At 45.1% G+C, this 21598-nt stretch overlaps 1 protein-coding gene across 3 annotated transcripts in view; it reads left to right on the top strand.

Annotated features, from left to right (window-relative positions):
• Window positions 1-21598, top strand: part of MGMT (O-6-methylguanine-DNA methyltransferase) — a 321839-nt gene that overhangs the window by 53599 nt on the left and 246642 nt on the right. For all 3 annotated transcript variants that reach the window (XM_032786941.2, XM_032786952.2, XM_032786931.2), the window contains exon 3: window positions 19721-19860. In XM_032786941.2, coding sequence (XP_032642832.1) covers window positions 19721-19860 — 140 coding nt within the window. The remainder of the gene's footprint in view (window positions 1-19720; window positions 19861-21598) is intronic.

Here is a 21598-nt window from a genome sequence, read left to right as displayed (position 1 = left end):
CCCGCACCTTCGCTGAGCGAAAGACTGGAGAGACCTGCACCGAGTCTGGTGCTGCCCCAAGGTCAGCTGTCCCAGCCCGAGCCGGAAGCCCCTCCCATGGGGGAGAGGGGACTAAGGGGATCAGCAGGAGTAAGCTGAGCAGCTGCTGACCTCCTCATTATCCTCGGATGAAGCGATGGCAGGCACAGCGGTATCAGGACTGCTGCCAGTAGATGACAGAGCCCACAAGAGCTGCTGAGTAAGGTTGCTTATAACTTGGGGTTGCAGGCCGAGGAGATGGTGGAGCAGGAGGATTCCATGGTGGACGTCCTAAGCCCTGAGGGTCCATCCAGAATAGCGCTTCCGCTTATTAACACCATTCAGTTGAACTATAAGACTATATGGCAGACCCTGGCCTCCAACAGCCAAGAGTGTGGAGCACAGATACTTCGCCCTGTCAAAAGGGTATGATTTCTTGTTTTACCACCTAAGTCCATGTTCCCCTGGTCTTCTCGGCGGTAAACGAGAAAAAGCGCCATGGGCAGCAGGCCCTGGCCCGCAAGGCCAAGGAAGTGAAGCACCTGGACCTGTTTGGCAGGAAGGTGAATTCGTAGGAGGCCTCCAGTTGAGGATTGCTATCCAGCTGGCCATTCTCAACAGACATAACTTAAACTTCCGCACTGCTGCTTAGGAGTTGAAGGACAACCTCCTACAGGGTTTCCAGCAGCAGTATACTGCGCTGGTGGATGAAGGCAAAGCCGTAGTGAAGACCTCTCTCCAGATGTCCTTGGATTCAGCGGATGCGGCGGCCAGGAAAATCACGTCTGGTGTGGTCATGCAACACTCAGCATGGCTTCAGGAGTCAGGTCTGCTTCCTGAGGTCTAGAACTTGCTCCAGGACCTCCCCTTCAAAGGGTCCAGGCTCTTTTCAGACCAGACGGATGCAAAGCTATATAGTCTCGAGGGCTACACTCAAGTTGCTGGGTGTGCACACCTTGGCGACTCAAAGGAAGCCCTTCAAGCCGCAGCCTCGTCCTCAGCGTTACCACCAGCCTTGTCCTAGGCACGAGCCCTACTGCAGGCAAAGCGGGGATAACAGGAGGTGACGTAATAGTAACAATAACAATAGCTCCAATAGGCCGGGCCAGAGAAGGCCAACATAAGTCCCAGCTGGGCCCTAAACCAGGCTTTAGAAAGTGCGCTTGAGGACAGCGTACCAGACCAACCACCGGATCCATCCCTTGTTTTCTGAATTGCCTGTCCCATTTCTCCCGTGCGCGGTCCAGCATTACATTGGACCGTTGAGTGTTACGCATGGTGTGAAACGGATACATGCTGCAGTTCTCCTACCTGCCTACCCTCCACCCCCCCTTCCCCGTCCCTCTTCAGGGACCCCTCTCACGAGCACCTCCTGGAAAAGAGAGGCTCGCATGCTCCTAGACGTGGGGGCAGTAAAGATGGTATCGAAAGACCTAAAGGGAAAGGGGTTCTGCTTCCGATACTTCCTCATTCCCAAGGCCAAAAGAGGCCTTTGACCCATTCTAGAACTACGTGGGCTCAACAAATTCCCGGTCAGGGCCTGGTTCCGCATGGTGTCTCTGGACACCATCATCCCCTCCCTGGATCCGGGAGACTGGTACGCTGCCCTCGACATAAAGGACGCGTATTTTCATATAACCATCCACCCAGTGCATCGTTGATTCCTGCGTTTCACCGTGAACCAGGAACATTACCAGTTCACAGTTCTCCTGTTCAGACTAGCTGCGGCTCCACGGGGCTTCACAAAATGCATGGCGGTAGTGGCGTCCTTCTTACGGAGGCAGAGGATTTGAATTTACCCGTACCTCGACGACTGGGTCCTGACAGGCCAGTCTGCAGAGGAGGTTCAGTCCCACATGCAGGCGGCCCTGAGACTGTTCCGCACACTGGGGCTCCTGCTCAACTTTCCAAAATAAACCCTGATGCCAACGGAGAGAGTGGATTCATAAGGATGGTCCTAGATGCGGTACAGGCAAAGGCGAGCCTTCCAGTATCAGGATTCCTGGCCATCCAGCAGGCAGTGAACTCCCTGTGCCAGTTTCCCACTACTACAGCCAAATGCTGCCTGAGGCTGCTGGGCCACATGGCAGCATGCACACATGTGGTCAAGCATGCCAGACTAAAACTCAGGACGCTGCAGGCTTGGCTCGCCCGTGTATACTGCCCAGGCAGGGACCCTCTGGACTTGGTAGTGAGGGATGTGCTAGACTCCTTGTGATGGTGACGGTCCCAGACAGTGGTTTGCGAAGGCATCCCCTTTGCTGTACAACAGCTGGACCTGACGCTTGTGACGGATGCATCAGACCTCAGATGTAGTGCTCACCTAGGCGACCTTAGGACTCGGGGCTTGTGGTCGGGAGCAGAGCGGTCACTCCATATCAGTGTGAAGGAGCTCAGGGCCCTTTGTTTATTCTGCCAGACCTTTCACGCCACTTTGAGTGGTCACAGCGTGACAGTTCTGATGGACAACACGACCGCCATGTTTTATATAAACAAGCAGGACAGAGCCCATTCCTTGCTGTTCTGCGACGAGGCTCTCCTCCTCTGAAACTTTTGCGTAGCCCACACCATCCACCTCGAGGTGGAGTATCTCCCGGGGGAGCAAAACGAACTGGCAGACTACCTCAGCAGGTCGTACCGCGTGAACGAGTGGATGCTCAGAGCAGACGTCATGTTTTCGCTCTTCTGCAAGTGTGGGTTTCCCCGGGTAGACCTGTTTGTCACCAAGGGCAACGTCCAATGTCTGCATTCTGCTCCTTTCAGGGCCGCAGCCCGGGCTCAATAGCAGACGTGTTCACAATCCTGTGGGGAGGGGAATTGAAATAGGCCTTCCCCCGCTTCCTCTGGTGTACAAAGTCCTGCTCAAGGTGCACAGGGACAGGGCAGCAGTCATCCTCATCGCCCTGGCCTGGCCCCACCAGCACTGGTTCACTACGCTCCCAGAGCTGTCAGTGGAAGCCCCGGTAACCCTGCCCCTACACCGGAACCTCATCATGCAGTACGAATGGCAGCTCCTCTACCCCGACCTGCAGTCACTGCATCTGACGGCATGGAAGCTCTGTGGTTGAATGCTTTGGAGAGCCAGGGCTCCCTTCCTATGCAGTAGTAGGAAGCCCTCTACTAGGACGACTTACCTGGCCAAGTGGAAGAGGTTCTCATGCTGGTGTCGGCTCCAACAGGTTCAGCCACGCCAGGCTCCAGTGCCAACCATTCTAGAGTATCCACTGCACCTCAAGCATCAGGGGCTGGCCCCGCCCTCGATAAGGGTGCATCTGGTGGCCATTTATGCCTTCCTCCCAGGGTTTTCAGGGGGCTCGGTGTTCTTCCACCCAATGGTGGGGCAGTTCCCTAAAGGACTGGAGAGGGTGTTCCCTTACTCATGCCCCCAGTCCCTCCATGGAATCTCAGCTTAGTTCTTTCTAAGCTTATGGGGCCCCTGTTCAAGGCTCTTGCTACCTGCTCCCTCCTCCACCTTTCCTGGGTGGTGGCTTTCCTGGTGGCCATCACCTCAGCCAGAAGCGTATTTGAGCTGAGGGCACTCACTTCGGAGCCACTATATACAGTGTTTCATAAAGACAAGGTGCAGCTCCATCCGCACCCCAAGTTCCTCCCAAAGGTGGGCTCACAATTCCGTTTAGGCCAGGACATTTATTTGCCAGTGTTTTTCCCAAACCCCATGCGGACCCGAGTCACCACAGCCTGCACACCCTGGATGTCCATCGAGCGTTGATGTTCTGTTTGGAGCGCACTAAGCCCTTTTGTAAATCCATGCAGCTGTTTGTGGCCATGGCTGAAAGGATGAGAGGCCTTCTGGTGTCGGCGCAGCGACTCTCCTCCTGAATTACAGACTGCATTCGGGCATGTTATGACCTTGCAGGTATTCCAGCCCCAGCGGACACGGCCTACTCGATCAGGGTGCAAGCAGCTTCAGCGGCCTTTCTGTCACAAGTCCTGTCTGCAGAGCTGCCACCTGGTCGTCGGTGCATACCTTCATGACTCACTATGCAGTCAACCAGCAGGCCCAAGAGGACATGGCGGTTAGCCGAGCGGTCTTCCGATCAATTGTTCTGTGACTCCTACCCTCCTCCAAAGATAAGCTTGTAATTCACCTAATGTGGAATGGATATGAACAAGCACTCAGAGAAGAAAAAACAGTTACCTACCTTTTCGTAACTGTTGTTCTTTGAGATGTGTTGTTCATGTCCATTCCACCACCCACCCTCCTACTTTGTTGGAATCGCCGGCAAGAAGGAACTGGAGTGGGTCAGGCAGCGGGGATATATATGCACTGCACAGTGGCGCCACTAAGGTGGGGGCCCCGCCGGCCTGGTGGGTACCACTAAAGGAAAAGTTTCCGATGCTCATGCACGCGGCACGCACACATCTAATGTGGAATGGATGTGAACAACACATCTTGAAGAACAACAGTTATGAAGAGGTAGGTAACCGTTTTTTCTGATTTGAAAAATCTACTTTTTTGTAGCGCAGCAGTACTTGCTACAGTATGGTATGTTACCTGTGTTACTGGAATTGAAGTAGTTAAATGGTGTTCAGGTAGAAATGAATGGACATCTAAATCCCTGGACAAAGGGGAAGGGGTCCAATTTAGCACCTACACAATTACCGAAATCATCATCTTTGTGCCACCAACAAATAGTGTCTGGGTTGGGCATGCCTGTGGATATGGCTAGTTGGTGTACGAGGTGTTCCTTATGAAATACCACTCGGTCAGTATTGCCAGCACCATCAGCTTGATGTATGTTCTAGACAGGACTCAAACTATTGCTCCTCTCCAAATACAGTTCATGCTTTTATTAACACAATTATTCTGTTCTCAAGTTCTCTCTGTTGGATCTTCTCTTCTGTAAGGATGGGGGAGGGGGATGCAACTGTACATGAAGAATGATCTGTGGGAATACATATGTAGGCATTCAGAGTTTAGATACAGCTCTAAATCCTGGTTAGCTGTTTTGTAATTTATAGTGGTGGTGTTGTAGTAGTAGTGTGTTCCAGCAAAGTGCTGTAGAGCAGGCTTTCTCAAACTTGAGCACATGACTCCACTGTGAAGCCTGGAAAGTGGTACCTGAAACTCTTTTGTGTCTGTCCTTTTTGTTTACAGATTTCAAAATAAGATGCATGGTATTTTCTGTGAGATCTCTTGTTGTTTATTTCAGCTCCAGTGTAAGTTTTTCTTACGTGTCCATCAGAAAAGCATGAATTAAGCAAGGCTTCTCCTGCAGTGACTCCTTCTGGTTGCTCATCTGTTCTCAGTGCCCCCTCTTTTGGTGCCCAGCCAGTGTGGAGCAGGTGGTGGAGTGGGGAAAAAGAAAAGGGGAGAGATTCACATGGTATCAGTCTGGCACTGTATAGATACACATTTCAAGTCACTTTTTTTTTTTCTGGAGCCTAACTTCTCCCAAAGTTTGAATGTATGTTGGTCAGGTGGGCATTGTTCAGATTCACTGAATAGTGAGAGGAGTGAATATAAGGAGAAACTGTTCTAATTACATGTCTACCTGAAAGACTGAGAGTACTGAAATTTCACTGAATCTGAACAAACCCTCTGTGTTCTAAGTCAAGTGTCTGAGAAGCTGTTATGAAGACTTCACAGATTTACATAAAAACTAGTAATGGCTTGGGTTAATCAGTTCCTGTTGCAAACTATACTTTGCCCTGTATAAAAATGGGGAAAAGCTTTTGATGGCAAATACGTTTTTCCCTGTAAAAATAATGTCCTGTGTCCAATAATAGAAATTAGTTTAATTTCATAGTATATAAATTAATATTAAGTTGTTTTACGTAATATGCACCTGAATATTGCTATTCCACCAAACAGAAATGAAGAATCATACACTTTTTATATCCCAGAATATATATAAAGAATAATCATTTTGTTTTGAGAAACTCCTCACATGAATAATTTCAAGCCTATTCTCTATTTGTAGGAAAAGATGACCTAAGAAAAAAGGTCAGATGAACAGCAAAACTTCCTAGTAATATCAGCAAACATTCAGTGATTTATAAAACTGCTACTTGGATTACAATTAAACTAAATAAGAGGAGAAACAACCTGGAGCACAATTTGTTAAACAGAGTGCAGTTCACAGATTATCAGAGATCTCTTTAAATTTGAAAGAAAACAAATTCATAGTAAAGCAAATAAATTAAAAAAACAGAAGTCTAACATCCACAGCATAAATCCTCTAATATTCCAGGTCAGCTCCTGATTCAGTCCTCAGATTCCAGATTAGATTAATCATTTTCTTTTCTTCTCCGGGGGTCATTTTTGTTACTCAGAAGATGTTTTATCTCAAAACAGGTTTTACTTTCATGAAAATTTACAGTTAGGTAAACTGAATATGAAAAACTCAACCTCTGCAAATGAATGCTTATTTAGGATTCACCAGCAAACATGGCCCTGGCTCTCAATAAATAGCATCTATCAATGCAGTCTGGTGTAATACAAATTGGCTGTTTCATCATAACTAATTATAATGTTGTAATAAAGCATTTGGATTCTTGCAGGAAAATCCAGATGTATTTTTGTTACTTGAATTATTTTTTAATATTTTGGCCTCCTTTCCATTTCTACAGAGTCTTTCATTAATCTTTTAGGAGGAGATTTTCAAAGACACAAAGGACAGGTAAGTGCCTAACTTCGGAGTTAAGCACCTTTACTCAGCAGTAAAGATTCAACAGCTAGTGAAGTCTAGCTAATGTTTCTAACAGTTCTGTTCTCTGCAGTGTCACCTTTGTATTTCCAGATTGTGTAGTCTGATGACTGAAGGTTTTCTTGTTTTTATGCTTCCTGATGGGTTATACAGCATGATATAGTAGAGTTCTATTTGGTGATGAGGCCGGAAGGAAGACTGACTAATCAAATTAGAAGGAAGCTATTTTTCCTTCATTTTTGTTTTTGTCCTCTGTAACAAAATATGTATTAAGCATCTCTGTGTAGAATGCCACTCACACATGTAATAACAATTAGGACTATTTCACTTTCCATATCTTTTCAATACAATCCTAAAGCACTTAAACTTGGCAAACTATATCCAGGAATCTGTTCATTTACCAGCACATGACAATAGACCGTATTTTAGGACTAAACAGGGAGCATGTCCCACTGAAACTGCAGGAGGAATTTAAGTAGACAGAAAGTGAATTGCTAATAAAATCTCTAAAACCATGTGGTCCTGGTTTCCCTTTTCCATGTAAAGAACTGCACCTTCAGCAACAGTTTCCTCTAATGCTACACTTGGGCACTGGTTCTGTATTGACTTAGAGAGCGGAGTGCTACATATTTAATCATTTAGTGTAATAGCGCATTGTACTGCTTTAGTGTACAGCTTGCTGTAGCAGTTAGACTTTGTGATACTTAACCAGCTCAGTCATGCTTATGAGTGCCGACTGGATTGCAGCAATATGTAATATGGAAAGTATAGTTTTTCTTTAAGTGCTCACATTATGGCATTCTCTGTCCTTCCGCTTAATTAGAGACAGCTAAAAAGTGACTTAAATTTAATTGGAAGAACACAGCTCATGAAACTGACTTTTGTGTAATGGAATTTGAGCAGTTCTGTGGCCCATTCCAGCAAGTTGCAAATTTACTAAATGATAGCTGAATTAACCTAACTTTAGTGGACTGCAGAGAGTGAGTTTCTATGTTAGCATGACAGATTTTAAGCTGATGCTTGCCAAGACATAACTGATTAAAAATTGACATTTTGTGCTTAACACTATACTGCCACCATCCTTACTGCTTTGTGACAAACTGTCACTCCGCGGTACTGTATGTCTAGCTGGTAGTTGAAAAACTAACCTGTTTTATGTTGTGGGTAGTATCATGTTGACAGTGTTCAGAAATAAGTCAAGTGTGTGGTACCTGCATGGTAGGTAATAAGTGTCATTGCAGGAATGTCATAAAAACAAGGTGCCAAGCAAGCCCAAAATGACCAAAACATGCAATTTTTTTCACATATTCTGTTCGTACTGGTAGTAGCTAATGTCATTGTATAGTCTTACATCATGCAACTCCCATCTCTCTCTCTCTCCCCCCTTATTCCTGCTTTCCCCTCCTTCATTTTCCCTACAAAAGAAGAAGACATAGCTCTTTTCTTTCTCTAGTTTGGTATCTGGAATTTTCATTTGTGGCTAGATAGATGACCATTATTTTGATTCAGATGAAGGCTTACGACTCATTCATCTTTTTCGTATAATTTGTACTAAGATGGACCTCTGAAGGAGATTCCTGATGTTTGAAATAATTTGGGCAAAATACAGACCATGGATCAGCTGGTCCAATAACATGCGCCTCCTTCCATGCCAACTCATGCTTGCCCTGTCGCTGGACCCTGGTTGCCAACCATCAAAGCAACAAGGATGCGCACCTGTCCATGTAAAAAAAACAATCCTGTGCCCACAAATCCACACCACTGTCTCCATGGCTGGTCTTCCAACATCTGGAATGAAATCACAAATATTTATGTTGACTCACAACCTGAGGTCGCGCACACGTTTTGTATGCTTCCGAATGCCAATGTCTGATTGCCCTAATTTCCTCTGCCACCATTTGCAGCTATACTTCTGCTGTTACGGTCTTGATTCTGAATGCATGGGAACCAATTTCTATATGGCAGAAGCAAGCTCAGTGCCTTCCTGGAGGATAACAGATTCTTCCCAGCCTTCTTGATCGGTCATTGACCATTGCAAGTTTAATATCCTTACTTGTGCCTGCCAGTGTACATCATGCAGTTCCAAGTCCCCTCCTGCAGACACCCTACAAAACTCAGGATCTACTTGCTGATCCAGAAAAGACCAAAAATTGCTATCAAGAATGCTGCTCTGAGCAAACCGCCTAGATCCCTAAAAATGTTAACTGTAATGGGCCAACATGACTCCTCCATGAGGCTATTGGAATGCGACAACCTGCCAGAAACCTTGGAGTTAAAACCACTGTATGGATATGGATAACCATTTATCCTACTGATGAATATAACAGCTGGAAGGCAATTCAAGACTATTGAGGATGCCAGCTGACAAGGTGCCAGCAACACCATGTAGCGCAGCACCCTTTCCTTCATAACGAGCCATTTGGTGACCAGCCTTCCACCCCTGTAATTGCATGAATATTAGAACTTGTCTCGTAGCTCTGCCACATGAGCAGAGCCAGCTGCTCTCCATGCTACACTGATAACCATTCTACCCCAAGGTTCAATAGCGCTCTGGTTCTTGGTAGGCTCCTGGTGTGAGCTCCGTGCCTCAGCCTGGTCCATGTAAAAGGGGGCTTCACCATACAGGTTATCCTTTTTAAGCCTTTCCACGCTGGGCCCTCATCCCCTTTTGCAGCAGTTTTTTGCTTTTCTCCCTCCCCAGCCATAAAGTTCTGTTCCCTCCTTTTGGCCAGCCAGCCAAATTCCCTCCGCTTAAAGGTGCGTTGCAGTCATTTGCCTGACAGAGGATTTCTTCGTCGGCAGATCTTGCTGCTATGCAGCCTGCTTACTCAGGCTGTGAACTGAGGATAATATGTAGTTTAAAGTACAACTCAGACTATTACCATTGCTTTCAGATGTGAACAAGCAGAACAGTTAGTAGATTAAATTTTAGTATAGGAATTGCATTTTAATTTGTGGAGTCAATACATGTACTAAATACAGGTCTTTTGGGTAAAATTTTCATGAAGTACGAAGTGCAATTTTCAAAAGTGTCTAAACCCTGTTAAAAACAACATGGAGTCTGCTGGCACCTTAAAGACTAACAGATTTATTTGGGCATATGTTTTTGTGGGTAAAAAAAACCCACTTCAGGTGCATGGAATGAAAATTAGATACAGGCATAAATATATATTGGCACATGAAGAGAAGGGAGTTACCTTTACAAGTGGAGAACCAATGCTGAAGGCCAATTCAGTCAGGGTGGATGTGGTTCACTTCCAATAATTGATGAGGAGGTGTCAATATCAAGAGAGAGAGAAAATTGCTTTTGTGGCGAGCCAGCCACTCCCAGTCCCTATTCAACCCAAATGGATGGTGTTAAATTTGCAAAATTCATTTGTTGCTTATTTAAACAGAGCCAGATCCTCAAGCCTAGTGTTTCCTTTTGTTCTATCCTAAGGGATTGTGCTGTTCATTTGGTGATTTCCTGACCAGAGGTGAAGAACAGAGATAATCCTTGATAAGGATAAAGATGATACAGCCAGCTCCATACCAGCTGCCTCACTGTATAGGCTGTGTTTGGGAGTGGGACAGCACATGTCTGGAAATGCTTTGTGTCAGCAACCTCTACCAATGAAATGTTCCCCCCACTCCACAATGAGCTCTTACAAGGCTTCTTAACTTGGAGTTGCCTTGGGATTGCTCTAATTGTATGTTGGCTGGATCAAGCAGTCCCAGGGATCAGAGGTAGAAGGATGGGGAATATCACTGCTCAGCTGCACCTGAAGATCCATCACAAATCCTGTTTCTGAACACCAAGAGCAAAATTAATTTTTAAAAACGGTGATTTCTGATATGAGACTGACACTTCTCTAACTAAAGCAACATTGAGCTCATTTTGTTTGTGTTTTTTGCCCAAATTTGATATTAGGATAACATGGATGCCTTTTTTTCATTCAGAAATACCTTATTTCTAAGCATTAAGCACCTGAAATTAGGGTTTATAATGGAAATGCTATCAATCATATAGTGATTTACAGGTTAACACCATGATAGCATCCTCTGATGTTAGTGCTATGATTCTGATAAAGCTGTCGGCATGACCTTGAGTTATTTACTTTGTAATTTATCAGATGACAGTACTTGTCAGACACTTATTAAAGTTCAATGAAATCTTTGTTTTAGATTCATAACGTAGTTTAATTTTCTAATCAAACTTTGTTACACTGTGTTCAACTTTACAAACTCAGTGATGAAGTAAAAGGACAAGGTAGGGACATTTTTAGCTCTCTAAGCCAATAAGAAGAAGCAGTGTGAAATACTAGTGGGCAGACACAAATATCTAACTAGGAGCAAGAAATGGGGAAGGAGGAGGCTAAATAATGTGCTAACTGATCTTGAATGTTTTGGTTTCAGTCATCAACAGAAGAAGAAAGTACTAGAAGAAGGGTGGGGGAGAATGAACAAATAGAGTCCAATCAGAATTGTCTGCTTCTTAATCTAACCACATAGAGGTGGAAATCAGAATATTCTGATGCTGTAACAAAGCAAACTCTTAAAATTTCTGCTCTTTCTGTTGGCACAGGGGAATACCAACCTCCACCATTAAGGAGTTAATTCAGGACATTATTATTTAAATACCTATTCATGTTAAAAGGCAGGATGATACAAAATTTATTTCATTTTTCAATTGATCTCTAAATAGCCATGAAAATCAATTTCTTTTCAACACCCAATTAAAATCAACCATTTCCTTAGTTTAGGGTAAACTCATTCTAGATTAGGCTTATATGATTTTGAAGAAAAGTATTGCTTGATCAGGATGAGCCTTTCTGCGAGGCAGGGGATCAGTATGTGAATACAGTTGCCATCATACACTGCACATACTGCATTGGCCTCATAATTGTCAGAAAGCATGAAGCCAAGAGAAAAGCCCTTAAGGGTATGCCACACATTTATTTAATCATTTAAGTGTTCAAAATATTGGCTGTTGAGTAATCAGTATGAAATCCAGTTATATGAAGTGTAGGTTGATTCCAAACTAGAGCTCTTACCATTATAGTAGGAGCCAGAATTTAGATAATTTATTCCTTTGATTTATTTTCTTTACACAGTTTAATTAGTCATTGCTCTCTAGCTATATAAGTACAGATACAGGTATACCGAGGTCTGCTTTTTCATTAAATAATAGTGCAGACTTTTGGTGAGTTTGTATTTTTATTGGTTTAGCCAAGAAATAGAATATCTAATATCACCTCTGTTGTGTGGACTGTCTTTATAAATTTGTTCATGGATTAACAAGATTAGGAAAAGTAACAAATCACTTGCAGTAGAGTATGTTAGGAGATTTTGATATAATTGAAAGTAGAAATGTAAAACACCTTTTAGTAAATCTAATCGTCCTGCTGTCAGCTAGGACTCCTTCCGATGTCTTCTATCATGCATTGGGTGCTGTAAAAATCATAAATAATTGCTTTGTATTGTCCAATTTTAAATGACTCAAACAGTGGGGCTTTTACCATTTCCCTCGGAAGACTACTCCATGATCTAGTAAACTTGACTTTTAGGATATTTTTCCTGGCAATTAATCTAATTTTTTAATTTCCTTACCTCTTTGTTGTCATCTTGTTTGATTTTAACAGCCATAAACAATGGATCTCTGTGTACTTCAACTATTTGTAGAGAGCTCTGTCCTCTTCCTTCTCCTTAGTTGTTGTTCTAGATATCTCCATTTTCATAATCTTTCCATCAGAAGTCGGTTTCTTCTGCTCCTTGCTTGTTTTTTCAATTTTAGTGTTATGTAAGGTGTCATCATCTTCAAGTGCTTGCTCATGTTGATTCCATTTTAGGTGTGTGCGTGCCCACATGTACAATTGTCAGAGATTTTTGCCTTAGTGGTGTCCGTAGAGTTGGCTGTGACACCCCTTTGAGAGCCGCGCTTGTGAGTCGGTATATTAGGCACCACTGACCCTATGTCCTTTCAGTTCCCTCTTACTGCCTATGACAGTTGATTGGATCACTTCATCTTTCAATCCGCAAGAGCATTAGTGGTTCTTCATGGACCTTTATTCTACCAAATCTGTACGTAGTTAATAGTAGTTGGTTAGTCTTTGTAGTGTTAAGTGAGGATACTTAGAATCTCATCTGGGACTTCATCTGGGAGTGGGGCATGCTCTGCTATCCCAGTTTCAAGTCATGTGCATCATGCAGCAGACCAGTGCCAATCAGTAACCCCACAACAGCTGCCTGAAATGTTTGGGGGAAGCCCGTAAAAAGGGCAGGTGTCATATTTGTAGAAACTTTCGCCCTTGCACACACAAAGAGCAGGGTAGCTGCTTGAGGGCCCATCTTATGGAGGCTGCGCTTTGCCCTGTGTCAGGGGGAGCCCACACTCTGCTCTGCAGTGGAACCCACGCTGAGTACTTCGGCTTCGGTGCGAAGCACAGCACTGGCACCGGGCTCTACCTGGCACCGTTCCCCCTCGCTGGTGCCGAAGAAGCGCCACAAAAAGAGGATCCCCTTCGACCACAAGGGGCCTGTGGTCGAAGGACCTTTGTCAGACCATGGACCTACTATGGGGCTTCACGGGGGTACCACTGAGGTTGGACTCCCCAGCCCGGCCAAGGATCCACTCCCGGGGCTGTCAATGCCTGAAGCGGTATCGGTGGGTAACAAGGAAAGCCCACCAGCTCTGCAGGCGCCACATCAGGTGACTGACATGGCTACAGCCCTGGCACCAAAGGGCAAGCCTATTGGAGTGCAGCCTCACAGAATGGCTGACCACCCCTTGTCACCAGACTGCAGGTGCACATTTCCGTCTCTGTGACCTTGGACCCCGGCACTGTATCCTAGCTCTCCAACTAGAAGATGCAGGTCCCCGATGAGCTCCCTGCCTACTAGTTGCAGGACTCCCAAGTTGAGATGCTGTTCCCTGTACTGCCAGTACCGGTGAACTTCCATCCACAGGTCACCTAGACCCCAGTCATCCTCCTCCAGGCAGTCTCCTAGACGTCGGTCACTGTCCTGGAGGGGCCACTCAGGATCACAGCACTGATCTGTCACCCTGGTACCGCTCCTCCACCAGGCGTCGCCATTTGCCTTCACCTTGCCAGTTGCTCACCAGAGTCAGCAGACAAAACCAGGCCTTGACACCTCCACCAGAGTCGCTGGAGGGACAGTGGTCCGGGTTGGACCAGGAATTTTGCCCTTTGCCCTGAAAGGGAACTCTCTGCCTATGCAGGATACCAACGCAGCACTGGCGTCAGTGCCATTACAGCTGTGATCGTGGCCCACACAGTGGCTGTACTGGAGCCAATGGGGGGTGCTGGTGATGCTGGATATGTATACCCAGCCTTCCCTGGCTGCCTTGGAGAAGTCAGCCATGCACCGTTGGCGTCGCAGTCAGAGCATGGTACCGAGCCAGATGTGGGAGCAGCACACCAGACCCCGAAACTTAGGGAGCCCTCCCCTGACAAGGAGGGGAGCCTACTCTTCCTCAAGAAGTACAGTTCTCCTTGTTATCCCTGGATGAGGCGGTGGCCAGGCTCTACTACTCCAGCAGTCCCGTGGACAACTTTAACGAGCATCAGGCCCTTCCTAAAAGGGTGGCTGAGAACCTAAGCCTGCAAATCGAGGAGATCACAGAGGAGGCTGACAACCTCTTCAATGTGATTTCGGCCACCACTCCTGCTTGGGTTGCATTGCCTGTCCACCTAGGGGTGCTTAAGATTGCCAAGATGTTGTGGCAAACCTCCTCCTCTATTCTGCCAACCTCTAAAAAGGTGGAAAATAAATATTCCATCACTGCAAAGGAATTTGAATATATGTATACACATCTCCTTGTGGCATCACTGGTCGTGTCCACAGTAAACGAAAGGGACAAACAGGGCCGAGTTAGCAGCACACCAAAGAACAAAGATGCCAAATGACTAGATTTGTTTGGCAGAAAAGTTTGACTGCTTGTCTTCAATTCCAGCTCTCTAATCACCAGACGCTGCTTGGTAGGTATAATTTTAATCTGTGGGACTCCTTGAATAAGTTTAAAGAGGCCCTCCTACAGGATCGTGTCCAGGAGTTTGCTCTTCTTCAACTAGCCTGGGACACTACTAACTCGGTGGCCAGGGTTGTCACATCTGTGGCTGCTATGAGACACAGCTCTTGGCTGCAGTCCTCTGGGTTGTCCCAAGAGGTGCAGGCCATGATCCAGGACCTCCCTTTCGAGGGTATGGGGCTCTTCTCCGAGCTGATGGAATCAAGGCTCCATGACCTTAAAGGCTCCCAAGCCACTCTCCGTTCCCTGGGCCTTCATACCCGTCAATGGTCCAGGAAGCCTTTCTGTCCTTCTCCTGCTCCCCCTCTGCAATCTAGGTCCTGTGGAACTCCCAGAACGGGTTCCTACAGGAGGAAGGATAAAGAAAAAGAGCATAAGCAGCAATGTCTGTTGTCTTTCCGACGGGTTGCATAATCTGATCCTCCCAGAAACCAGGGAGGTCAAAAGCAGTTGTTGTGAGAGTGTGTCCAAGGACAACGTCCCAGTGAATCTACTGGATCCATTCCTCTCTTTCCTCAACTGCCTCTGCCCTTTCTGGTCGGCCATGTCCTGTATCCCCTCAAATTGTTGGGTGCTCGATACAGTCTCTTCGAGCTATATCCTATGGTTTATTGCCAAACACTCCCTCCCACCCTCTTCCCCGTCCCTCTTCAGGGACCCTTCTCACATGCAGCTCCTTGTTCAGGAGCTTGTGCTTGAGGGCAGTGGAGGAGGTCCCTTGGAACATGGATGGAAGAAGGTTCTACTCCCGTTACTTCATAATTCCAAAGGCAAAAGGGGGCCTCAGAGCCATTCTGATATCGGGGAGTCCAAATTTACCTGTACCTCGGCAACTGGTTGATAAAGGGCTGGTGCCATGGTCAGGTGCAGAGGCATCTTGATCTGGTCTGTTCCATGTGTCACAATCGGGGGCTGATGATAAAGAGCAAAAGTCAACCTTGACCCAGTGCAATGTGTAGAATTCATCAGAGTGGTTTTCAGCTCCACTCAGGACAGAGCCTTCCTCCTCGAGACTCGGTTCCAAACCATGGTGGACCTCATCTTGTGCATGTGAGTCCAGCCGCTCAACCACCGCTCACACATGCCTGAGATTGTTGGGTCACCTGGTGACATCTGGAGGTGATCAGCTCCATCTTCCGCAAGTAGGGAACTCCCCAGGTGGACTTGTTGGCATCCAGGCAGAACAGGAAATGCCACATCTTTTGGTCAGTGAGGGGCATGGACTCAGGATCCCTGTCAGATGCTTTTCTACTCCCGTGGTTGGGCGTTCTTGTGTACGCCTTTCCTCCAGCACTGTTGCTTCACAGGGTCTTCATGACGATCAAGCAGCACAGTGCAAAGGTGATCGTCATAGCACTGGCTTGGTTGCACCAGCACTGGTGCAGCAAGCTGCTGGACATTTTGGAGGCAACTCTGTTCTAGCTGCTGCTCAGGCCAGACTTGCTGTCCTAAAACAACGGCAGTCTTCTGCATCCAAGCCTGGCGGCACTGCGCCTGGTGGTGCTGGACCTGACAGCTTGGCTGCTACGTGATTGAATGAGAAGGAGGAACAGTGCTCGGTCGAAGTCCAACAGATCCTGTTGGTAAGTAGAAAGCCTTCTACCAGAGTGACCTACCTGGTCAAGTGGAAGCGGTTCACCTGTTGAATCTTGGATAAAGGCATCTGGCCCAAGAGAGCCTTGTTGTAGCTGATTTTAGACTACCTTCTGTGTCTCAAGCTCCAGGGCTTGTCCCTTTCATTGATCAAGGTCCACTTGGCGGCCATCTTGGCCTTCCATCCACCATTCAAAGGCAAGCTGGTTTTCACCCAGGACATGATGGCCAGATTCCTCAAGGACCTTGAGAGCCTCTACCCGCGCACCAAGAACCCCATTCCTCAAGGGGACTTGAACCTGGTGCTGCCGCAGCTCCAGGGTCCTCCTTTTGAGCCTTTGGCTTCCTGTTCTCTCCTTCTCCTGTCCTGGAAGGTTGAGTTCCTGGTTGCGGTGACTTCAGCCTGTAAAGTCTCTGAGATTTGGGTGCTTACCTTGGAACCACCTTATCTGGTCTTTTACAAGGACAAGGTCCATCTGAGGCTGCACCCGGCTTTCCTGCCCAAGGTGGTCTCTCAGTTTCATTCAAACCAGGACATTTACTTACTGGTCGTCTTTCCAAAGCTGCAGAAGTTGGAGGAAGAGTGTAGACTGCATGCCTTGAATGTTAGGAAGGCTCTAACCTTCTTCATTGACAGGACCAAGCCATTCTGTAAGTTGACGCAATTTTTTCATCACAGTGGCTGACAGGATTAAAGTTCATCTTGTATCCACTCAAAGAATTTCTTCTTGGATCATCGCCTACATTCACTTCTGCTATGATCAAGCGAAGGTGCTGCCTCTTGCGATTGTCACAACTCACTCGACCAGGGCACAGGCCTCTTTGGCAGCTTTTCTTGCCCAGGTGCCTATCCAGGACATCTGCAGCGTGGCCACCTGGTCGTCTGTCCATATGTTCATATCCCACTGTGCAGTTACCCAGCAGGCCAGGGACGATGCTGGCTTTGGTAGGGCAGTACTGCAAGCTGCGAGACTGTGAACTCTGGGCCCACCTTCATAGATACTGCTTGTGAGTCACCCGGAATGGAATTGACATGAGCAAGCACTCGAAGAAAATGCGTTTACCTACCTTTCGTAACTGTTCTTAGAGATGTGTTGTTCATGTCCATTCCATTACCTGTCCTCTTGCCCCTCTGTTGGAGTTGCCGGCAAGCAGGGGCAGCTCTAGACATTTCACTGCCCCAAGCAGGGCGGCATGCCGTGGGAGGTGCTCTGCTGGTCACCGGTCCCACAGCTCTGGTGGACCTCCCGCAGGCGTGCCTGTGGAGGGTCTGCTGGTCCCGCAGCTCCACCGGACCCTCCGCAGGCACGCAGGTCCACCGGAGCTGCCTGCCGCCCTCCCAGCAACCAACACAGCGGCCCCTGCAGCATGCCACCCCGAGCATGCGCTTGGCATGCTGAGGTCTGGAGCCGCCCCTGCCGACAAGAAGGAACTGAGAGAGTGTAGGGTCGGCAGCGCCTAATATACCGATGCATGAGCATGGCACTCAAGGGGGCGCCACAGCCAACCCTACAGATACCGCTAAGGTAGAAGTCTCTGACAACTGTGCACATGGGCGCATGAACACCTAGAATGGAAAGAATATGAGCAACACATCTCAAAGAACAACAGCTATGAAAAGTAGGTAACCGTTTTTTCAGATTTTCAACATTTCTTGGTACTAAGGTGCCTCAAACTGAATATTGTGGGACAGATTTTCTCTGCATCATGATTCTGCTTGGCACATATGAGAGGGGAAAGTGGCAGGGAGCTGCTTCTGGCTCCCTAATTCTTTATATCAGTCCTGGCATGACTTAGGGATGTTGAACGGCATCTCTCACTTCCATCACTGACTTAAAGGTACTTACTGGACCCTGTGCCCTTGGAGTGTAGGTAAAGCAGAACAGAGCTTCATTCTATTATACTCCCAGTGTTGGGGGAAAATATGACAGGCCCAGGTTTCAGTGTTGCCAAATCTAGTGATAGAGAGTTGGGGCTTTTAAGAAAACCACTATATGAGTTCTGTGATTACGTGAGAATCTCAACTTTCATTAAAAAATAAAAGGGAGTTATAGCTCTCATAGTTACACAGCAAAGCTTGGACATGTGAACATCAGATGTTCAAAGGCCACAAGTCAAATAAAAAGAACCTCATGGTATTTTAATCAGAATTTTTAAGGCAGCCTTTTGATTTTGGGGGAGCTAACTAATGAAGTATGAATGGAATTTATATGTATCCATATCTTTGTGTGTGTGTGTGGTTGTTTCTGTGTATCTGTGTTTATATAAGCATATTCATATGTATGTTCATGCTTGTGAATAAATTGCAGTAACCACTATTACTTTAGTTCTTCTTGGCATCACTTTTTTTCAGGTATCTACATCATCATGAATCTTGCACTTTCCTCTCATTGCTGGTTTAAGTGTTTTGAAGAAAGGCACAATAAAACCCAATGCTTATCACTCCGACCAGTTTTGTCTCCTTATTTCCTCATGTTTCTCCTGTCTCTTGTATCTACCTGTTTTTTGTTGTCAGTCTTATTCTTATCTTACTCTTGCTACACTTAGGTTGTAAGCTGTTTGGGGCAGAGATCATCTTTTTGTTCCATGTATGTACCATGGGCTCTTGGGTGCTACCACGTGGCAGAATAATTAATAATATGCAACACTATAGTACTTATATCTGATTTAGTTACACTAAAATGTAAATAGTACACTCTAAATACCTATTGATTAAAAATATTTTTGTAACCAAACAAAGATGAATATGACTTAGAGGAAATGTATAATGTTGTTGTTGGTCCTGAAGACCAGGAAACTGAAAAATGTTTGGCACATATTTGGAAGTACACTCTGTTGGTAGCCATAAAAAGTTGACTATTAATGATAGGAATGAAAAATCTGTGTCCTTTACTAAGCAGTGATTGATTTTTCCAACACAGCCATTCCATATGTGCTTCTGCAGTTATTATTCACATAATATTGCTACTGTAAACCAGTGAATATGCTTTATTGTCATAATAATCTCTTTGAAATCAATGTAAAAAAACTTTTTCTTTAGGTGTTCACTAACAAATCAACCATAAAACTGCTATTCTATGTGATTGTCTTTAAGAGATCAGTGCTGAATTATTTAACATTTTTTATTATTTTAATGTAGATGCTATTTAATGTTGACTTCTCATAACAGACTGAATTACCACTACTGAGGTGTAAGATGAGTGACAAAAATACAGTATATAATTTGGGTACATTTAAGTAGTGTGTATTCTTGTTTTTGCTTACTAGGATTTTTCTCTGTTTAAGCCCTCAAAGAAATTATTTTTGCAAAACTGCACAAAATATGCTTAAAGTTACAGGTTGCTGAGATGCAGGCTCCTTGGGGAAAATATACACACATTTTACAATTTTATTATTCTCTTGTGAACAGGTTGCTTTAAAAGATGGAAAAACTCAGTGTAAGAAGATGCATGTAATGCTGAACAGCCCTGTGGGAAGAATTGAAGTATCTGGATGTGGAACAGGTGTACATGAAATACAATTTAAGGAAAATACTCTGTCACAAAACAGGTACTTTTGTGTCTTGTTGATTTTGTGCATAAGTACATGGTGCTGAATGCAAAATTCTCAGCTTCAAACCACTGGTAAAAAAGTAACTATGCTTAATTATTTATATTAGCTGTATATTTGGAAATACAATAATCTCTATTTAAAAATCAAAATTAACATTGAGTTACCCCAAAGGAATGGCAGCTCCAAGAAACTGATTTACTACCCCATCCATGTTTATCTCTGAATGTCTGTTCTACCTTTAATGCTATTTCAAGCAAATTCTAAAATTCTGAGCACTTGTTTAAATTATCTGGGCAGTTTCTACTCAGCCTTTATTACTATCTTTGGAGAAACAGTGAAACTTGAAAATTGTATCTAGGCTTGTTTCTAGAGTTGCCAACCATCTAGGGCTGGTCTTGAGTCTGCAGGAATTAAAGATTAATCTTTAATTAAAGATTATGTCATATGAAGAAAACTCCAGGAATATGTCCAACCAAAATTGGCATCCCTACTTGTTTTGTAGAAGTAAAACATAAAGTTGGAGTGAGACAGATGCAGAGAGGGAGCTCTTCACAAAGAGGGCCTGTATCTGGAAGATGATGATGTGTAGGCTCACCTGTTCTATAGACTGCTGTTAGTACCTCTGCAGTCCAGAGTCCTTATTACTGAATGAGGTAGTATACCCTTATCTGGGAATAAAACCAGGTCTCTAATATGATATGCCTAAGTCTTATCCCCTTAGTTGTGCTGCCTCACAAAACAAATGTGCAAAATGTGCTTGGCTATGCTGCTGCTATAGTCACAGATTAGACCACTGTCCCATCTTAGACCATGCTGCTATCTCAGAGCTAGGAATAGGACTCAGGAATCCTGATACCCAACATTTTATTGCTGACTCACAAGTAGGTGTGTAACCCAATGGCAAAGAGCATGTTGGGTCCCCTTCAAGGAGCTGGTACATATAAAAGATAACAGCCTACTACTACTGCCAGTTACTGTTTGTGTTCAAATGATAGAATTAGTATGTGACTCCAAGTCCTCAGTTCAAACTTTGTTGACCATCCATGTGGGGGGAAAATAGTATGTGGTCATATAACAAAGGATTGTATCATTATGCATATGCACAAAGAATTAGATTTGAACAGACAGTTTTAATTCTGGTATATTATGACTGTTGAGTACTTGACTTGTTTTACGTGTTTGTAATAACTTTGATTGGGATCCAGAGTGGGTTTCCTTTGGCTATTGGCGTCAATTCCTGGATAAATCCAACATGGGACTAGAGAATGTATGTCAGTACCCTGTGTCTTGCAGGGTGGGATCATTATTGTTGAGTAGTTCAGTCAATTAATAAAGTTGCAGCCTTTACTTTCATCCACATGTGTGTGGTGTCTGTTTTCCTGAAGTGACTGGGTTTGGTTCACTTTTTTCTCTTCCTAACTTCATTGTTTTATTTTTCTCTGTATTTCTTTCAGTTTTGAAATGCTCCTTTGATTTGTGTTTGCCCCTCATTTTTGTGTTCTGCTATTTTTATTATGCTTATACATTTTTATATTTGTGTAATATTATTCCTGTAATCATGTGTATGCACAATACATATACTAGTTTGAAATTGAAATTGAAGACCAGAATACATTTTTATTTGTCTCTAATTCAGACACCCCCCGGCTCCCCAACTTGTTTATCAATGTCAGTTCACGCTTGGCAAAAATAACATCTTCTCTGGCCTGGCATTCTAAGCATTCCAGTTTTCTTG

The sequence above is a fragment of the Chelonoidis abingdonii genome, chromosome 15 (assembly GCF_003597395.2).
Source record: "Chelonoidis abingdonii isolate Lonesome George chromosome 15, CheloAbing_2.0, whole genome shotgun sequence".
NCBI classification, from domain to species: Eukaryota; Metazoa; Chordata; order Testudines; family Testudinidae; genus Chelonoidis; species Chelonoidis abingdonii.
The sequence above is the reverse complement of the archived record's forward strand: the minus strand, read 5'-3'. Positions and strand labels throughout refer to the sequence as shown.